We start from the raw sequence: 19037 nt of genomic DNA, 5'->3' as shown, positions 1-19037 counted from the left end.
ATGGCAGATACTGTTTCCCCTCAGTGCTGTAGGGCAAGGGAAGGCTGGTCTCAAACCAGCTTCTCTCATACTGGTTTTGATAAAGATACAAATGGGTACAGCTAGTCCAAGATCAGCATAAGCAGGAGGGGAGGGAGATCTGGTGTTTCATTCATGTCACAGCTCTATTTCTCACCGCGCCTCCTGCTGGATAACTCTTGGAAATGATCTCATCTGTTTCAGATTAACCAAAACAAGCTGCCGCTGAGGTCTGTGGACCCCAGGTTGATTTCCAGGGGTACTCCCCAGGATTTCACTCCTGCTTTTGCTGACTTCAGCAGGCAGATGCCAGGAGGACATGGTGCTCCAGTGAGTTTTAATAAATCATATAATCAATTACAGACAAGAATACCAAAACAGCTAAGGTATGCCCACACAAAAACATCTTGATCTATCAACCCATGCAAGTATGATTAAGCAGTTTGGGAGAACATTTAACAGTTTTGGTAGATAAATGTATCCATTATAAAAAAATAAATAAAAACACTAAGAATAATACCTGGGTCCTTTCTTTAGATTTTTGGGGTGAGATAGAAGTAATTGTATTTTGCACAAAGTAAATGAAGACTTTTTTGGGGGCCATTGAGGTTTTTTTTTTTTTGTCTTATGACATTATTTTCATAACCTTAAACATTTCCCTCTAAATTCTCATTACTGCATTAATGCAAAAATCATTACTATGAAAAAATATTGTCAAAACTTAAAATTTTAATATTACTGCTTTTAATTTGTTTTTAAAAAAAAACAGTTTCTCCCCTATTTTCTAATATCATTTCATAGTAGAAACATGAAATGACAAAAAGTCAAACATCCACAAATATTACTGTAATGTGAATTTGGTGGGAAAATGTGCATCATAGAACTCTTCTTTTCTATCTGTGTTCTTTATTCGAAGCTTATAAACGTGCGGCGACTTCCACCACGCAAAATCATCGTAAACGTTTCTGTTATTGATGACGTTCAGCTCAAGAAGGCAGAGAATGCCTGGAAACCCGGGCTGAAGAGAGAGAGTGTGATGGATGACCCAGAGGCCCTGAGAACCCAGGTGTGGATTTCTATCATGCATAAGTGTTTGAAACATTCACAGTAAAAGAAGCACTCAAGACGGCAAGAGATACACACTTGAGATTGAATTAGACGGTTGTCACGTATGATGGCTTTTGTTCTTGTCAGGCACAAGAGTTTTATTTGCCGTTCTCACATACTGATTTGTCACATTAAGCAAAAGCATGTTTATTTTATCCGAAGGTAGTTTTGTCGATTTTGAACCCCAGTGTGTTGGCAATCTGTTGCTTTTCTGGCATTTCAGGAGTTGTTCCGAAGGGTTCGTAGCATTTTGAACAAGCTCACGCCTCAGATGTTCAATCAGCTGATGAAGCAGGTGACGGATCTCACCATCAACACAGAGGAGAGGCTGAAGGGAGTCATTGACCTTGTGTTTGAGAAGGCCATAGATGAGCCCAGCTTCTCTGTGGCCTACGCCAACATGTGTCGCTGCCTGGCTACGGTACGTTTCGTACACTTTGGAGTTAACTGTGCATTGCGCGATTGTGAAATTTCCACGTCTGCGTTAATTTCCCTCATATTATTCATTCTTAAGTATGTCGTGGGTATTTCTTCCTCTTGTGATCCAATTGTAGCTAAAAGTGCCCACGGCAGATAAACCTAATACCACGGTAAACTTCCGGAAGCTGCTATTGAACCGCTGTCAGAAGGAATTCGAGAGGGACAAAGTGGACGACGTCGTACTTGAGAGAAAACAAAAGGAGCTGGACTCTGCCACATCAGTAATTATTCAATAATGATTATCAAGAATTCATTTAGACTTGCTCATCTTAGTAGTCTTTTTGACTTTCTGTCTGTAATGGCCATTTACATTTCGTCATTTTGCAGATTCTTTATCCAAATGATGACAATAGAAGCAATGTTTATTAACAATATTGACCTGTTATATGTTCAGAGATCAAGGGAGTTTTGATTTCTTAGTTCATGACCCCTTTAAAAGGCATTATTGAAAGAATTATGGGATTTATGTGCAACCCTTTTTTTTTAGCCCACAGAAAGGGAAAAACTGCAGGAGGAGCTAGAGGAGGCGAAGGACAAGGCTCGGCGGCGCTCCACGGGAAATATCAAATTCATCGGTGAGCTGTTCAAGCTCAAGATGCTGACAGAGCCCATCATGCATGACTGTGTGGTGAAACTATTAAAAAACCATGACAACGAGAGCTTAGAGTGCCTCTGCAGACTCCTCACTACCATCGGCAAAGACCTTGACTTCGAGAAAGCCAAGGTAACTTGCCCAACAGTTCGTCATTATACATTCTGGAGCCGCACTGATTCGTATTTCACAAGATCAGTGGTGAAAATCCCTTGGAAAGGGAAATTTGAAAGGCATGGAATATTTAGCTTTTTATTTAAATCATCTAATATGACCATTACGGAAACTAGAACCATTGTAAAACCTCATCTCACTAATGGAAAAAGTATGGTTCACTTAGCAAACCGCCGAAGAACTTCCCTGTGAGACAGGAAGGGAACTACAAGTAAGTAGGGTCTGAAATTAACACCCGTCAAGCACCAAATAAGATTAAAAATTCTTTTTTGCCATGACATAGGGTTGATTTGTGAGGAATTGCAACATAATGCATGGTTTAAGTCAAATTGTTAGAGTAATAGTGTAACCCTCCATGATGTAAGTGACGATTCAGTTTGAATTAAAGACATACAAACCATCTACTAAAGAAAAACATTTTCATGACTTGCACATCTTGTAATGACTTAAACCTTAGTGGAAAAAAATTGCAATTTATCTAGATTGCTAAAGATGAAGTTTTATATGAAACAGCTTAACATTGTCAAGAAATATTCACAGTATGACTGGTAAATATTGGTCAAAGTTTGGCAAAACTTCGATTTTTGTACTGTTTATTTATTTTTTTTAACAGGAAGGTATATCATAAATCATACATACATTTTCTTGTCTATCCTATTCTTTGAAAAAAAAAAAAAAAAAAACAACAGCTACGGGTTCTGTGCTAGACTGACTGACACTTGTCATGGCATTTATTCTGTTGTTTTTCTCTTGTTGGTCTGATTGCGTCTATTGTTCTCATTTGTTAGTCGCTTTGGATAAAAGTTTCTGCTAAATTATTAAATGTAAATGTAAATCAAGTAGAGATGTGCTTCCTCAAAGTTAAGTTCCTCAAAGAAAATTATTGGATATCCTGGAACAATTCAATGCCGGCACCTTGCAAATATTGGCAAATCCTGTAATTGGTTTCACCTTCGAAGTGCACAGTGTGGCGACGTTTTGTTTCAAACGGGACTAATACATTTATTTTATTTTATTTTTTTTTAATAGGACAATTGCACAAATCCAGCCAATCAGAGTAGAGCTTGACATTTTCAAAAAGCTTTTCGCCATTTTTGTGTGCGATATGCATCAGACATGCAGTCTGTGTGAGGCTGAGACTGCAGTATATAAGGACTAGAGCTTTATTTAGCACAAAAGGATTCTTAAAAGCTGGATTTTTAGATGAATTCTTAACTAATCACATAATCACTGTTGTTTACTTGGCATTCCTTCAGCACGCCTCTGCTGTTTGTTTGTCTGATAAAACAGGCTACTAATAAATCAGTCCAGTACTTTGGAAAGACATGCTGTAAGGTGTTAACTGTGATGCTCAAAGAGGAAGGGCAGGTTCTAATTGTTTAGTTTGTGTATGGCTTCTGTATTGAGACTGCATTACGTGGCAGTCTGCATATTCTAAATAGCATGCAGTAAATAAAATAACATTAGAATTGAATATAGAAATATTTTAATGCAATTATACTGTAAATTAAATGGAAGATCATATTGCATTGAACACATCTGCATTGTGGGAAATGGAATTCCACCCAGCGTGTTCTGTTGTGTACTGTACAGGTAGCTTACCTTGCTTATTTAAGCATAGAGAAAATGCTCATTCTGTGAACATTACACACATAGTACAGTAGTATGTACTGCAGCACTAGTGCAAGTATGCTATTCTTCTCAACATAGCCTGTTTATGTTGTTTTTACAGTGGGCTTTGAGCTTTGACTGGAGCAGTTTCCCAGCGCTGCTCCTTCTCGTCATAGCATGACTGTGGTAGCTTTGAGATTTTCATCTTTAATCTGATCCTAAAGAATGGCATTGTAGCTGTACAATAGACTGAGCTGGGAAAATGCCATTTAAATATGCTGCAATGCAAAAAGAATGAGGGATATTCAGGCATGGGGGTAAATATAATTTGAGCACTGTACACACGCAGCCTAAATGTGTTCCAGCTGGACCCAACAGACGCCCATAAACCCTGGAGCAAAGTATTAGGCAAGAGAGTAGATGTTTTCTGTATCCTTCGTTTCTTTCTTGCTGATCTTGCGGCATGAACTTCAGGCGTTTTTCAGCCCGCTGGGAGTCAGGTTGGGAAATAGGTTCTGCATTTATTGACCTTATTGATTTAGGAGCAGTTCTTTACCTCAAATATTACTTTTAGATTTACGATGGCTCCCATAATGGATGGGCACAGGAAGATCTGTGCAGCATGATCACACATCGCTGTCTGTCTTTATTTATAATCAGTCATTTTGCAGAGATGTTGTTATCGACATGGACACATGAACTTAGTGTTTGATATTAGACTGATATGTTTCTCATCACTCGCTGCTCTGTGTCCTTGTATAGCCCCGTATGGACCAGTACTTCAACCAGATGGAGAAAATTGTCAAAGAGCGCAAGACATCGTCACGGATACGGTTCATGCTACAGGATGTGATAGATTTGAGACTGGTAAGTGCCATAGGGGATTGTGAGTGTGTTTGTTTGTATGTGTGTGTTGAGAGAGCGTACAGGAAGGCCTGGCTTTGATACAAGAAACAGGGAAAGCAAAAACATCTGTGTGGTGTTTTTACGCTCTTATTTTTTATTTAATTAAAAACTTCATAATCTATATAATCTATAATGGCTTAACGGGCACAAAAATTTACTTACTTGGGGTTTCTTTTATAATTATTGCAAATTGTATTTGTGATTTTGTGGCCAGTAAAATGTTTTGATGTTTTTAAAAGAAAACCTCTCCTTTGCTCACCAAGAGTGCTGTATTATTTAAAAAAAAAAAAAAAAAGTGTAATGGTACAGTACAGTAAAATCAGTAATATGGTGAATTATTACAGTTTTTATAATTTTAATGTACTCTTGATTAAAGTATTCATCTCAAATAATAGCATTTTAGATCATTTTTAAATGCGTATAAAAATCTTTACTTTTTAATATAGAGTATTTAATAGAAATAATCATATTTATAATAATTTATAAAAACCATATCTTAAATGAAAATTATATAAATTAAAATCCATAAATGTAAAAATATACGTTTAAACTAGTATTCAGAAACAGGAACACTGAACTCAATGGCCCAGAAACAGCCACAGGTTAAATACTGTATCAGAAAGGTCATAGCATTTGGCCATGACATTAAATTCATATCTGGTTGCAAGTGGCATAATTCAGCTTGGTGTCTCTCCTCTGCGCTCCTCAGTTTTTGTTTTTAGCTTTTGAGTGATAAAAATGCATGAGAGAGAATAGACAAAAAGAGGAGGGATCCTTCTTTCAACCTTGTGAAGCCTTTATTGTGCCCAGCTTTAAATAGAGATCTGAATAGTTGGTTGTCGTTTTATAATTTTGTGGTAATTGTTATCTATTTCCCAGAATGACACTGATCCATTAATCGCAGATATCTAATCTCTCTCTGATCATTTATATTTTCAAGCATAACTGGGTGTCCCGGAGAGCAGACCAGGGTCCTAAAACCATAGAGCAGATCCATAAAGAAGCCAAGCTGGAGGAACAGGAAGAACAGAGGAAGGTTCATCAGCAGCTTCTGTCTAAGGACATCAAGAGGAGGCCAGGTGAGATCCACAGCACTTCCTCACAGCATTTTAGTGCGTTTCTCTAGCTATAGCAGACTAACTACAGCGCCACCCAGAGGAAAAAAACACATTTGGAGTTAATAAAACCCTTGCCATTTCTGATTTCACTGTTTGGTGGCTATTATAGGCTAGTGGGGATCTTTTGTGAAGTAACCCTGTCCTGCGTCTTTGGTTCTAGATCAGAGAGATCAGCGCTCTCAGAGGGAGGAGACGTGGAACACTGTGCCCACTACTAAGAACAGCAGAACCATCGACCCCACAAAGATCCCCAAGATCTCCAAGGTGAAAAAATGGAAAACGCTGTTCATATTTAACACACAAACCTCATTTTTTAATATGAATCAGAGGGTAGAATTGATTGAGGTAAACACTGCCACCTGCTGAGTATTAATGATAATTGTTGGTTTACATTTCCATGTGCTTTAACAATCAGTGATGAGTCATTTTAGCATTTGTGATGTAGTGATGAGGTAGTAATACTCTCGTACCCTCTATGACCTATGAACCCCAACTACAGCCTCAAATCGATGAAAAGATCCAGCTGTGTCCTCGGGCTCAGAGCAACTGGATGAAGGGCAGCAGTGGTGGAGCCAAAGCTAGTGACTCCGGTGAGCAATCTCCAGAAAAGATTCATGATTGCTGTTTAGATAACTGACAAGTTACTAAAACTAAAACACTACAACACTAAAACTCTGCATATAACATGTATGTACACATCCATTCTCATACTTCCAGAGTTAACACGCTCTGCCAGTAGCACCCTGAACCGTTATTCAGCGCTACAGTCGTCCACAGCCCAGACCTCTGATTCCGATTCCAGACGCCCACTGGGAAGGTACCCACCAGATGAGATACAAATGTAGAGTTCAAATGTATAGAAGTTTGCCATCTTTTCATTCGTCTTATTTTGTATGTCTGCTAGTCGAGGCAGCTCCGGTCGTGAACGCAGTGAAAAGCCGGTGAGTTTGGGGCCGTCACGACCGGGGCCCTTCAGCCGAGGTAGCAGCGCAAAGGAGCTAACAGACAACGTGGCCCCTCAGGAGACATGGAGGGAGGGACCGGAGTCACACCAGACACCACGCAAAGCCAGCATCTCAGAGGACAAATGTGAAATAGAGAACAATAGTGAGGAAGGACACATGTGAACACGCATACATTAAAGCTGCATTTTCCATTACTTGTGTACTAAACATATATATTCAAAATACTGAGCTTCTGTTTCATTGCAGTGAAATCTGAGACGCTGCAGGTCGCAGGTGTTTCAGAGAAGCCCATCCTGTCCGAAGAGGAGGTCGAACGGAAGTCCAAATCCATCATTGATGAGTTTCTGCACATTAATGACTACAAGGTACATCACGGGACCCTAACACTATCCCACAAGTAACAAAAACAACATGTACAACATGTACAATGAAAAACAAACTACTGTTCAAAAGATTGGGGTAACTACAAATTGTATTTATTTATTTTTGAAAGAAGCAGTTAGCTTTTAGCATGGATGCATTAAATGAATCAAAGTGACAGGAAATACATTTAGGTTATGATGAATTTGTGTTTCAAATAAATGCTGCCCATTTGAACTTTGAAAAGAAGAAAAATGTTTCATGGTTTTGAAGAAAAAATCAGAATCTTACCAGTCGCAAACTTTTGAACTGCGGTGTATTAATAGAAGTATTAATATTTGGTATTAACTTGATTCATAGGTTGAACATTATATTGCACTGCAAACATCAATAACAGCTTTCATTTGGGAATGTTAAGTGGGATAATCCACAGCTAGGTGTGCATTTAAAATAGTAATAAAAACTATTATAGAATCTAATTTATGTAAAAATTCTGTTTAAAACAACACACACTACTTTTATAGACAATAATATATTATAGAAAGCTTGTGCAGTCATAAATGTATTTTTGTTTTGTCAGTATGGCCTTTCTCATTTCTTCACCTTGATTTATTTAGAAAAAACAAAATTTCATTGTAATATGTGTGTGCCTGCCATCATACAGCTTTTCATTATTGCGTTTGATTAAGGATGTGTACAGTAACTTTGAATATCTGCTGTGTGATTGTTTGTCAGTACAGTAAACCATCTGAATGTGTGTTTTGTCTGTTCATGTGTGCAGGAGGCAGTGCAGTGTGTAATGGAGATGGATCAGGCCTCTCTGCTGTTTGTGTTTGTGCGCATGGGTCTGGAGTGCACACTGGAGCGCAGCCAGAAAGCCCGAGAGCACATGGGACTGCTGTACTATCAGCTCGTTCAGAAGGGCATCATACCCCATTCCCAACTCTACAAAGGGTGAGCACACACACATACATTAAGATCAAATGTATTTATTAGTACTTTCTTATTATAATAGTAAAGTACTGTGGTTTGTCCCCGTCTCTTGGCTCTGTAGGTTTTCAGAGATGCTGGAGCAGGCTGATGATATGGCCATAGATGTTCCCTTCATTTGGCTTTACCTGGCTGAGCTGCTCAGTCCTTTGCTGAAAGAGGGAGGAATCAGTATGAGAGAGTTGTTCAGGTCAGGATTGCACACTGAAAACGAAAGGTCTTATGAGTTCTGTTTGGTGCTTTAGCATAATTCGTGATTAAAGGGTTACTGTGCGTTCACACCGCCGGCGTCGAGAGCGTCAAAAATCGTTTTTGCCGCTCTGCTCACGACGCTGCTGAAAGATTCGTGAGCGCTCAGACGCTCTGACGTAGTTCGAATGCTTATTTTGTATTTAAAGCGGCCGCAAAGCAAACAAGCTTTCTGATCTCGTGCAGACTAACTAAGGAGGGTAACGTTATAAGTTAACCTCATTAAATATTGTTGTGGACGAAGTATTAAGATCCTTTACCTAATAATGTATAAAGCACTGTAAAAATACTCTGATGCAAGTAAGTCTTGATTTGAAAATGCTACTTAAGTAAATATAATCAAGTATAAACATTACTTAATATAAGTATAATCAGGGAAATTTGTTTAAAAGTAAACTGGGACTACAGTACTATTATTTATTATATCATTAGATTATTATTCCATCACATCAGCAACTCACCAGGAAAATTAACAATGTCAGACACCTTGGTCCACGTATCACTTTTAATTTATTTTTTATGTCCCTGTACGCAAACAGGGACACATCATAGATTATTGCAAACGCGAAACAGCAATAATCAACCTGTCCTCCATTATGCTTGGGAACTAATGTGGTTGGAGCTGCGTTCTCTGGAATCCTCTCAAGCGGTGGACTTCTACGTTCCGATTGGTTGCTGCCCAACAGCGTCATAGCTCATTACCATAAAGTTCCCTTGATTTCAACTCTCCTCGACGCTCTCAACGGCCAAGTCGCGCCGCGCCGCTACTCGCCGTTGCTCGACGCTGGCTTACATTGAAAATGAATGACTTCAGGCTACTTTGACGCTCTTGACGCCGGCGGTGTGAACGCACAGTTACTCCACCCCAAAATGAAAATGTTGTCATTAATCATTTACCCCCATGTATACCTGTAAAAGCTCTGTTTGTCTTCAGAACACAATTTAAGATATTTTGGATGAAAACTGGGAGGCTTGAGACTGTCCCATAAACTGGCAAGTAAATAACAGTGTCAAGGTCCAGAAAAGGTATGAAAAGTCGTTGTCAGAATATGACATGGACACAGAGTGACATGGAGTGACACAGAGGAGACCGTTGACAAAGGAATTATTGAATAAAGTCATTATTTTTTTGTTTTCTTCGCTTACAAAAAGTGTTTCCGTCACTTCATATAACCAAGATTGCACATCTGATGGCAGATGGAGAATTCTGACGACGACTTTTCATACCTTTTATGGACCTTGACACTGTTATTTACTTGGCAGTCTATGGGACAGTCTCAAGCCTCCAGGTTTTCATCAAAAATATCTTAAATTGTGTTCCGAAGATGAACAGAGCTTTTACAAGTTTGGAACGACATGGGGGTGAGTGATTTAATGACAAATATTTTCTTTTTAGGGTGGAGTAACCCTTTAAAAGGACATTCCACCCATAAAAAGCTGTTACATGTTGTCCTTGATTAATAGATGGATGTTCTTTTGAGGTGGAATCTCCTTTAAAGGATGATTTACGAAATGCATGTTCTGTTAACTCTCCAGTACAAGGTCAAGATATTATTCATATTATAAAACAACGCCATCCTACAACTTATATTAATAAAATAGCTTCGCTACTGAATCTATACATTATATTTCAACTTCTCTCTCTCACACACACTTTTTACTTATTCATTTAAATAAATGACATTTTTAAAGCAGGCAGAATGGTAGTAATTTTTAACATTTTATCAAAAAGCATACCTTTTCACTATTACGCTACAAGAACATTGTACCATATATTTTTTTAATAATTTATGTAAAAAAATCTGTTTAAACAATGTTATCGAAGGGTGGGCTGCATCCAAAGCAGGTTGTGCAGTCAGAAATGTTAGTTTAGTAAAAAAAAATTATATGGATATTGGATAGTTATTTGAGACCCTTAATCTGAATGAGATGGACTACAAAAATTCAGTAGTAATTAAAAAAAAAACCATCTTTTTGGAAACATCTCATTGTATTGGGTCTGTGACTTCTGGGGCTTTAGGCAGTGCACAGTAGTTACAGTCATTCCAGGTCCTAGCAGGCTCCATAGTGTCATAGTGATTCAGTTTAGCATCTAATGGAGATTTGTTTTGTTTCTGCAGTGAGTTAAGTAAACCGCTACTCCCTGTGGGAAGAGCTGCCATCTTACTTTCTGAAATACTGCACCTACTATGCAAACAAATGGTAAGCTTAACTTTTGTTGACATGCTGTTTAGAGCAGTGACATCATCTTTATCTAGTTGTCACCTGTGGGTTAGTGCTTCTGCATGATGCTCTTCTTGCATTGACACCTCTATGACTGTGACAGTATGCAGTAAAGTAGCTTTGTGTACTTTGTTTTTGGTTCTGCGGGTTTGTGTGTTTACATGCGTCTGGTTGTGCTATAGAGCCACAGGAAAGTTGGAGATTTGTGGAGAGAGTCTGGCCTGAACTGGGCCGACTTCCTGCCTGAGGGAGAACATCTTCCTACCTTCATCTCACAACAGGTGAGAAAGTAGCTTAAACACCCTTCCCAGACATTTACAAATTAAGTACGTTTTATGACAGTAATTCAGCTTTATTCAAATTTTCAAAAACCAATGTCAGCTCTATGTTTTATTAATCAGAAATGATGACTTATTAGAGTGAATTACTTTGTTTAAATGGTACTTTAAAATAAATCATACTAGTGAGCATAGTAATAAAACAATACTATTCTTCTGTTCATCATTGTTTTAAACTCTGTTTTTTTGGTGCTGTCCTCATTGCTTTCATGCTAGATAAATACTGTTAAATATACACTACTGTTTGTCAGCAGTAAGATTTCCTTTTAAGCAATGCAATACTTTATTCAGCAAGGACACAAGACCTTTAAGATTTCAGTAACACTTAAAACCTTCATGTATGATGGTTTTTAAAGGGTATAATGCATTGTAATTATTCATAATGTGCATTGTAATACATTATATCTTGTTGTAAATAATATAACTGAATTCAAAATACATCATGTGACAATGAAGTGTTATAATGTATTAGTTGTTGCTTTGCATTACAAGGCATAATCAATGCATTTTAACTACTTGTATAATGGATTATACATAAAGGCTTTATGTAAAGTGTTACGAAGATGTATATTTCATATAAATGCTGATCTTTATAAAAAAAAAAAATCAACCAGTTGTGTCCTTTTTCCTCTTTTTCCAGAAGTTAGAGTTCACTGTGTCAGACGTCTCCCCTGTGTCCCTGGCCACAGCTAAACCCAGCCTCAGTCCTGAGGAGCTCTTTAAACAGTTGGAGCACCTTCTGCTGGAAGACATAGCTAGTGATGAACAGATCTTCGACTGGGTCGAGGTGAGACCGATTCCATGGACCTCTATTATATGGATCAAGCAGTTCTGCAAAGCCAAAATTCAAGTGTATGAAACCTTATCAAAAAAAGCTGCTTTTCTTTTCAGGCTAATTTGGACGACTCTCAAATGAGTTCCTCTCCATTTTTGAGAGCTTTAATGACTGCTGTTTGTAAAGCAGCAGTTAAAGGTGAGCAAACTAATTGCTCTTGGGCCTTTTATTCAATGGCTTCATCTCCATCTTCCCTTTACCAATTACTTTCACCTTTTTCTTCTCCAGATGAAAGCACATCCTGTAGAGTGGACACTGCTATCATCCAGAGACGCCTGCCTATATTACATAAGTACCTTAACTCAGACACCGAGCGGCAGCTGCAAGCACTTTACGCTCTTCAGTCTTTGATTGTCACGCTGGATCAACCACCCAGTATGTAGCAGATGCAAATAAAGATGCCAAACTAAACGAATGACTTCTAGGATTGTCATTTTGATCTACTTCTTTTCACAGATCTACTCCGAATGTTTTTCGACTGTCTTTACGATGAGGACGTTATTTCGGAGGATGCTTTCTATCAATGGGAAACGAGTAAAGACCCGGCGGAACAGCTGGGAAAAGGCGTAGCGCTGAAGTCGGTCACTGCTTTCTTCACCTGGTTACGCGAGGCGGAGGAGGAGTCTGAGGATAATTGACATAAACAGATAGCCGACGCCCAGACGCCCCCTACTGACACAAACTTAAAAATACATCCAAACTAAAGGAAATTTGACTTTGAAATGCTGGCCACCTTAAGATGGAACTCTCTACGAAACGGAGGGAACACTAAATACTTGTATCATATATATATATATAGAAAATATTTTTTTTTTAAAGTTTGACTTTTTTTTTTTTTTTTTACTTTTAAAAGAAGAGACTTAAGAGGTTCTGAACTCTTTAATTTATTATTTTTTTAAGAGACTGCAAGTATGGAGTTCTATTTAACATTTGCAGGCAAAAAAGAACATCGATAGAAATAACAGAATAAACGTATCATAACAATAATATTAATTTTGTTTCAATGTGTCAGCAGCCTCCCTGGATTCATGTGATACACTTCAAAACAAATAAAGTGTTTCCTCAGAAATCAAAAAGAAAAATGCATAAAATTTTTGGCTCAAGGTGGGGGCTGGTTGATGTTGCTGAAAGCTAAGGCTGTTTTGAGAAACACCTGCCACTGGTTCTTCCGCTTTGCCTTTTGCTCAACGGACTTTCCAAATAACATGGGAAACACGGTAAAAATGAATATGCATCCTGAATGGAATAAAAATTCCGACATCATCATCATCAAATACCTCACCTGTATGCATTAAAGGTGAAATCCAAACACTAATGCAGGTCAGAAAACTGCTCAGTGTACTTGTAATGAAGAACTACAGAGGAAATGTTAAGCTTGTAAATACATTAAAGAGAAAAATAAGAATTAAAAATGACCGTGATGGTGTGCTGTTTGTCTTCGGAGGGAAATTTACAGGATTTTGCTAATACGCCTGCTGCATCTTGAACCGATTGTTTGCTGATGTTTTTTTTAATTCAATTAATTTTTTTTTTTTTTTTTTGCCTCATTTTTGATATTGTTTTAAAAAAAATATTTGTCCTTTTTACTCTGTTAATATTTAAGCAAACATTAAGTAATTCTTATTAACAAGCATATATAATATGAAAAGTGTGTCAAGAAACATAGTTCATTAAGATCTTGATTGTTTAAGGCTGCATAACTACTTATAATACACAATTATTTCTCTTTCACTATTATATAATTCTAAACGCATCTAATTATGTGTCTTTGAATACATAGAATAATAATAAATGAAAAAAATCAGTTCGGTTCAAATATATTTAAATATGTTAGATATTAAATATATTCTTTGTGATATTTTATTTGCTTTGTTTGTTTGTTTCCTTTATTTTTTATGACATATTTATTCAGTATTAACATGATAAACGTACAATGTGCTTTCCAGAAATACAATCGGTTAACAGCGAATCTTTAAGATATTGTGACGTGAATTTTACATCAAATAAACTACAAAAGTAACTCCTAAACAATAACAAATAAACAAATGCAAAATACATAATACATAATTTTAAAAGGAAAATAATCATTTAAATAAATGATACTTAAAAAAGGTATAAACATAATACCATCTATAAGAATTAATATTGAGAGGCACAGTGAAAAAATATTCCCATATATATTCCCTAGCTATCTCCAGTAGCATAACCCTCATTTGAACCCTCAGATAAACGTCATTTGAAAAAAAAAAAACATTAGAACACGGGGAAAAAAACCCTGACTGACACAGAAGCATTTTTCTCACGACTGGAGGCAAGTGATCTGCAAAAGGAGACCATGCATTTTATTAATTGTATTCCTAATTGACTTCTAAAATTGCTTAGCAATAACGTAATGTAAGCTTTTTATTATTAATATCAAGTTAACGAAAACAGCCAGTTAGGGACTTTTACTTTAAATCAGCCGGAGACTTTTAATGTGTCTGATTTATTCCCACAACTCCACCATATATGCGTACGTCGTGACGTCAGACGTACAACGCGTGTGCACGCACCTCCTGAAGTCTTGAACTGGTAAATCGTTAATTATATGCACTTTTTTAATAAATGAAGTGCTGTTTATATAATAATTTTTGCTTACTTTCACCTTTATTTCAATTCAGACACAAACCACCTCTAAAATGTTTCGTCGAAATCTATATCACGAACCGATTTGCGATAACAATGCTCTAACGTTAGATAGAATGAACAACAAAGGGTCTGTTTTGAGTCCAAGTGGCCTAACTTAACTTACCTGGAAAACATTTTGAGTATCATAGAACGTGTTGTCTCGATAGGCGGCTCACTATGTTTTCAAACACTAAACTAAACGTTTCTTGCAGTCTGAGCATCTTGCTTCGTTCAATTTCAGATAGCGAAGATGTTCCGGCCCAAGCCCACACTGAAGGACAGACAGCACCTGTACAGACTGATCATCAGCCAGCTGCTGTATGACGGCTACACCAGCATCGCCAACAGCCTGATCAATGAGGTGAAGCCCCAGAGCGTGGTGTCTCCATCAGAGCAGCTCATGCAGCTGGCCAAGACAGGTACGACTCGAGCATTTTCTGACGCTTTTAGTGTTCAATACTGTATAACTGCTAAATAACAAGGAACCAAACAAGTGCCTAATAAGTACTTCCATCTACTTTTTTCCTCTTTACTCTTAAAATCCTGAAACTAAAACATAAGTATTACATCATAAAAGAATTTAACAAGCAACTGAAGTAGTTCTTTAAAGGGATAGTTCACCCAAAAATGAAAATTCTTCGGAACACAAATTAAGATATTTTTAATGAATTCCCAGAGTTCTCTGACCCTCCCATTGACAGCAACGGTCCTACCATGATCAAGGCTCAGAAATGTAGCAAGGAGATCGTTAAAATTATCCATCTGACATCAGTTGTTCAACCGTAATTTTATGATGCTAGGAGAATACTTTTTGTGCACAAAAAAAAAACTAAAATAATGATTTTATACAACAATTTGTCTCTTCTGTGTCACCCTATAGCACCGTTTTGTAGAGTATCAAATACGTAAACGGTGTGTGCAACCTATGTGCGCGGATACAAGAGCAATTGAGTGAAAAACAATCTGTATGCTTATTATTATTTACTAGTTCACAAATATGAATCATTTTAAAAGAAACTTTGTTGGGCTGAAGAAATGTTTGTCGAAGAAACCAGAAAAGTACTTTAATCTGTTTTCATAGGAATGGAGAATGATGACAGCGCGGTACAGTACGCCATTGGCCGCTCGGACACCGTGGCTCCCGGTGTGGCCATCGACCTGGAATTTGATGCAGACGTGCAAACCATGTCCCCAGAAGCATCAGAGTATGAGACCTGTTATGTGACGTCTCATAAGGGTCCGTGCCGTGTGGCCACCTACAGCCGCGATGGGCAGCTCATAGCCACGGGCTCCGCTGACGCCTCCATTAAGATCCTGGATACTGAGCGCATGCTGGCCAAAAGTGCCATGCCTCTTGAGGTGAGATCTTACATTTCATCCAGCTGTATTTTAAATTTGTACAACATTAGCACCCACACTTCTCCAATGTCTGATGCAGAACCAAGTTCCTGCCCTAAAAAATTATAATAATATGTTTTATTTGTATCATGATTTAGGTGATGATGAATGAAACTGCCCAGCAGAACATGGAGAACCACCCTGTAATCAGAACCTTGTATGATCATGTGGATGAGGTCACATGCCTGGCTTTTCACCCGACCGAACAGATCTTAGCCTCTGGCTCTCGTGATTACACCCTCAAACTCTTTGATTATTCAAAGCCGTCTGCGAAAAGAGCCTTCAAGCACATACAGGTATAAAATCAAGATAAGTCATGCCTCTGAATTAGTTTGAAAAGCTCAATTTGAGTTTAAAAGGTCATTTGTGGTCCTTCGTTTATTGGAGATGTTTGCATGGAATATTTCTCCCTTTTATTTTCTACAGGAAGCTGAAATGTTGCGCTCCATCTCCTTCCATCCATCTGGGGATTTCTTACTGGTCGGCACGCAACACCCAACCTTGCGTCTTTATGACGTTAACACTTTCCAGTGTTTTGTGTCCTGTAACCCTCTGGACCAGCACACCGACACCATCTGCGGAGTCTGTTACAATCCCAGCGCTAACAGCTACGTCACCTGTAGCAAAGACGGCAGCATCAAGTTGTGGGACGGAGTGTCGAACCGGTGCGTGACCACCTTTGAGAAAGCCCACGACGGCGCTGAGGTCTGCTCGGCTGTTTTCTCAAAGAACTCCAAGTATGTTCTTTCCTGCGGGAAGGATTCTGTTGCCAAACTCTGGGAAATTTCTACAGGCCGGACTCTGGTCAAGTACACAGGTAAAATGGAGAATTATGGGTAGGTTTAGATTATAGATCACGCAGGCTAGATGAAGAATTGTGATTCAATGTGTTCATTTTTTATTTTTTTATTTTTTCAAGCAGTCTCGATATCGATTCCTAAAATCTTTTCTGTTCTGTTGCTGCTGAATTTTCATTTATATTTTTTTCAAATAATTTTTTACTTAAGATGTTAATGTTTGCGGTCAGTATTAAATGTTATTAAAAAAAAGTCTGTGTACTGCAACATAATGGCAAGAAAAATTCTATTCATTAGTCTGATTTCTGGGCAAATGTTACAATTTATTTATTTTTTTTAATTATTTGACTAGCTTGTCCAGTGCAGTCTGATTCACAAGAAAATAACTTCTACGAGTCAGTCCTTTATATTGAATCAACAACCAGTATATTCTAATCCGATTCATTTTAGTGAATTTGTCAGTTCTTTAAAGTACATCAAAAACACCACATATAAACCGAGTTCTGATTCCCAGACAAATGACTCTTATGAACCAGTTCTTTCTAGTTAATCAAAAACATGTACTGAACTGAATCATGAGTGATTTGCTTATGAATAGTCAAAAAAACATACGGCATGAACAGTAGCGTCTGAGTCCTGGACAAATGACTCTTATGATCTGATTTATTCTAAAACATAAAGCATTCGAGTTCACAAGAAAATTACTCTTAATTACTTTTTTTTTTTTCAATAACTAATGCAGTCCAACTCCCATAAGCCTTTTCTTTTGATAATTAGTTTATAAAGACCGGTTACTGGCTTACTGTAAATCAATCTAACATTGCCTCATATAATTTACATTATTAATTGAGAGAGAATGTATATTATTTGTAAGCGTAATAGACTGAAATGTTATCAGCGTCTAGGACTGGAACAATTAATTCTATAATCTGTATCATGATTCCTCACACTCCCTCTCTGTGTTTCCCGTTACGCAGGCGCAGGTCTCAGCGGGCGACAAACGCACCGCACTCAGGGGATTTTCAACCACACGGAGGACTATGTGCTGCTGCCGGATGAGCGAACCATCAGCCTGTGCTGCTGGGATTCACGCACAGCCGAGAGGAAAAACCTGCTCTCATTAGGCCACAATAACATCGTGCGCTGTATCGTACACTCACCCACCAACCCCGGCTTCATGACCTGCAGCGATGACTTCAGAGCTCGATTCTGGTATCGCCGCACCACCACTGACTAGGAGACATTTGTGTTTATAACTTTGCAGCCTTGTTTGCCCAGCCTGTGCATCATTTAACACAAAACCATTTTGCAAGCTTTAGAGAGCTTATGACTGTAGTACCTTTGTATTATATTTGGGTGGTGCTGTTTTACGAATCATCAGAGATCCATCGTTTTCAGAGTTTTAGAACTTTACTGATGTTACCATTCAGTAACATCAAAACTATCAGTTGTTAAGCTGCATTGATATTACACTCGCAGCCAGAAACATTTTTGTGTTATTTGTGTATCTGATAACAAGTAGATGAGTACTATTCTGTCATGGCAAGTGCCTAGAATGTCATTTTTTTCCATTTCGATTTGTACTGTGCCCTTTGTTTTATATTAAAAGACTCTGGGAGAACTGGTTCTTGTGCTATTCAGTTATTTTCGTAGTTAAACGTCTGAAGTGTTTTTGAATGGCATTGAATCATTGTACAGCTTGCTGTTGAGCAAACTTTGGGTTGAGGATTTGAGGAAACTCCTGACCCCAAGCATTCAACTTTGTAGTGTAACTCGTTTTAAACCATTCAACCATGAGAAAATTCTGAGAGTAGAACCCACTAGACTCATAGTGCCATTATAAAGTTGGGGAAGGATTTTTTCTTTTGAAGAAAGTCTCTCATGCTCAGCAAGGCTGCAGTTGTTTGATTATAAAATACATTCAAAACTTCTTGTTGTGAAATATTGTTACTATTTTAAATAAGTATTTAGAATCTGAATATATTTTAAGAGTTTTCAGCATCATTACTCCAGTCTCCAGTGCCACGTGATCCTTCAGAAATCATTCAGAGATGAAGAAACCATTCCTATCATCAGGGTTGAAAAGAGTTCTGCAGAACAGCATTTATTTAAAATATTTAGTGTTATTATAAATATCATCTTTTTGTTCAATTTAATGCATCCCTTTTGAAGTATTCCTTAATTCTGACCCCAAATTTTCAAGCAATAT

General features: G+C 37.8%; 2 protein-coding genes across 2 annotated transcripts in view; both read left to right on the top strand.

Annotated features, from left to right (window-relative positions):
* LOC132126787 (eukaryotic translation initiation factor 4 gamma 3-like) overlaps positions 1–13381 on the top strand; it is a 44081-nt gene extending 30700 nt beyond the window's left edge. Inside the window, exons 15-34 of the mRNA XM_059538285.1 lie at positions 223–348; positions 935–1084; positions 1349–1546; positions 1680–1826; positions 2093–2329; positions 4745–4849; positions 5829–5967; positions 6167–6270; positions 6506–6596; positions 6724–6823; positions 6911–7113; positions 7218–7336; positions 8113–8285; positions 8386–8511; positions 10691–10772; positions 10976–11074; positions 11772–11918; positions 12023–12104; positions 12195–12341; positions 12423–13381. Coding sequence (XP_059394268.1) covers positions 223–348; positions 935–1084; positions 1349–1546; positions 1680–1826; positions 2093–2329; positions 4745–4849; positions 5829–5967; positions 6167–6270; positions 6506–6596; positions 6724–6823; positions 6911–7113; positions 7218–7336; positions 8113–8285; positions 8386–8511; positions 10691–10772; positions 10976–11074; positions 11772–11918; positions 12023–12104; positions 12195–12341; positions 12423–12604 — 2757 coding nt within the window. The 3' untranslated portion in view covers positions 12605–13381. The remainder of the gene's footprint in view (positions 1–222; positions 349–934; positions 1085–1348; positions 1547–1679; positions 1827–2092; positions 2330–4744; positions 4850–5828; positions 5968–6166; positions 6271–6505; positions 6597–6723; positions 6824–6910; positions 7114–7217; positions 7337–8112; positions 8286–8385; positions 8512–10690; positions 10773–10975; positions 11075–11771; positions 11919–12022; positions 12105–12194; positions 12342–12422) is intronic.
* Positions 13382–14439: 1058 nt separating this feature from the next.
* cstf1 (cleavage stimulation factor, 3' pre-RNA, subunit 1) lies at positions 14440–18445 on the top strand. The gene is made up of 6 exons (XM_059537626.1): positions 14440–14537; positions 14875–15052; positions 15715–15992; positions 16130–16327; positions 16458–16848; positions 17806–18445. Exons 2-6 carry the CDS (start codon positions 14884–14886, stop codon positions 18063–18065), a joined length of 1296 nt encoding a protein of 431 aa, XP_059393609.1. The 5' UTR covers positions 14440–14537; positions 14875–14883; the 3' UTR covers positions 18066–18445.
* Positions 18446–19037: the final 592 nt, after the last annotated feature.

The sequence above is a fragment of the Carassius carassius genome, chromosome 44 (assembly GCF_963082965.1).
Source record: "Carassius carassius chromosome 44, fCarCar2.1, whole genome shotgun sequence".
Taxonomy (NCBI): Eukaryota; Metazoa; Chordata; class Actinopteri; order Cypriniformes; family Cyprinidae; genus Carassius; species Carassius carassius.
This window is presented reverse-complemented; position numbering and strand designations above follow the sequence as displayed.

Coding starts and splice junctions, on each gene's coding strand:
- cstf1 (XM_059537626.1), top strand. CDS start 14,884: ATGTTCCGGCCCAAGCCCACACTGAAGGACAGACAGCACCTGTACAGA. Junction 15,053..15,714: donor CATGCAGCTGGCCAAGACAG/GTACGACTCGAG, acceptor CTGTTTTCATAG/GAATGGAGAATGATGACAGC. Junction 16,849..17,805: donor GACTCTGGTCAAGTACACAG/GTAAAATGGAGA, acceptor CCCGTTACGCAG/GCGCAGGTCTCAGCGGGCGA.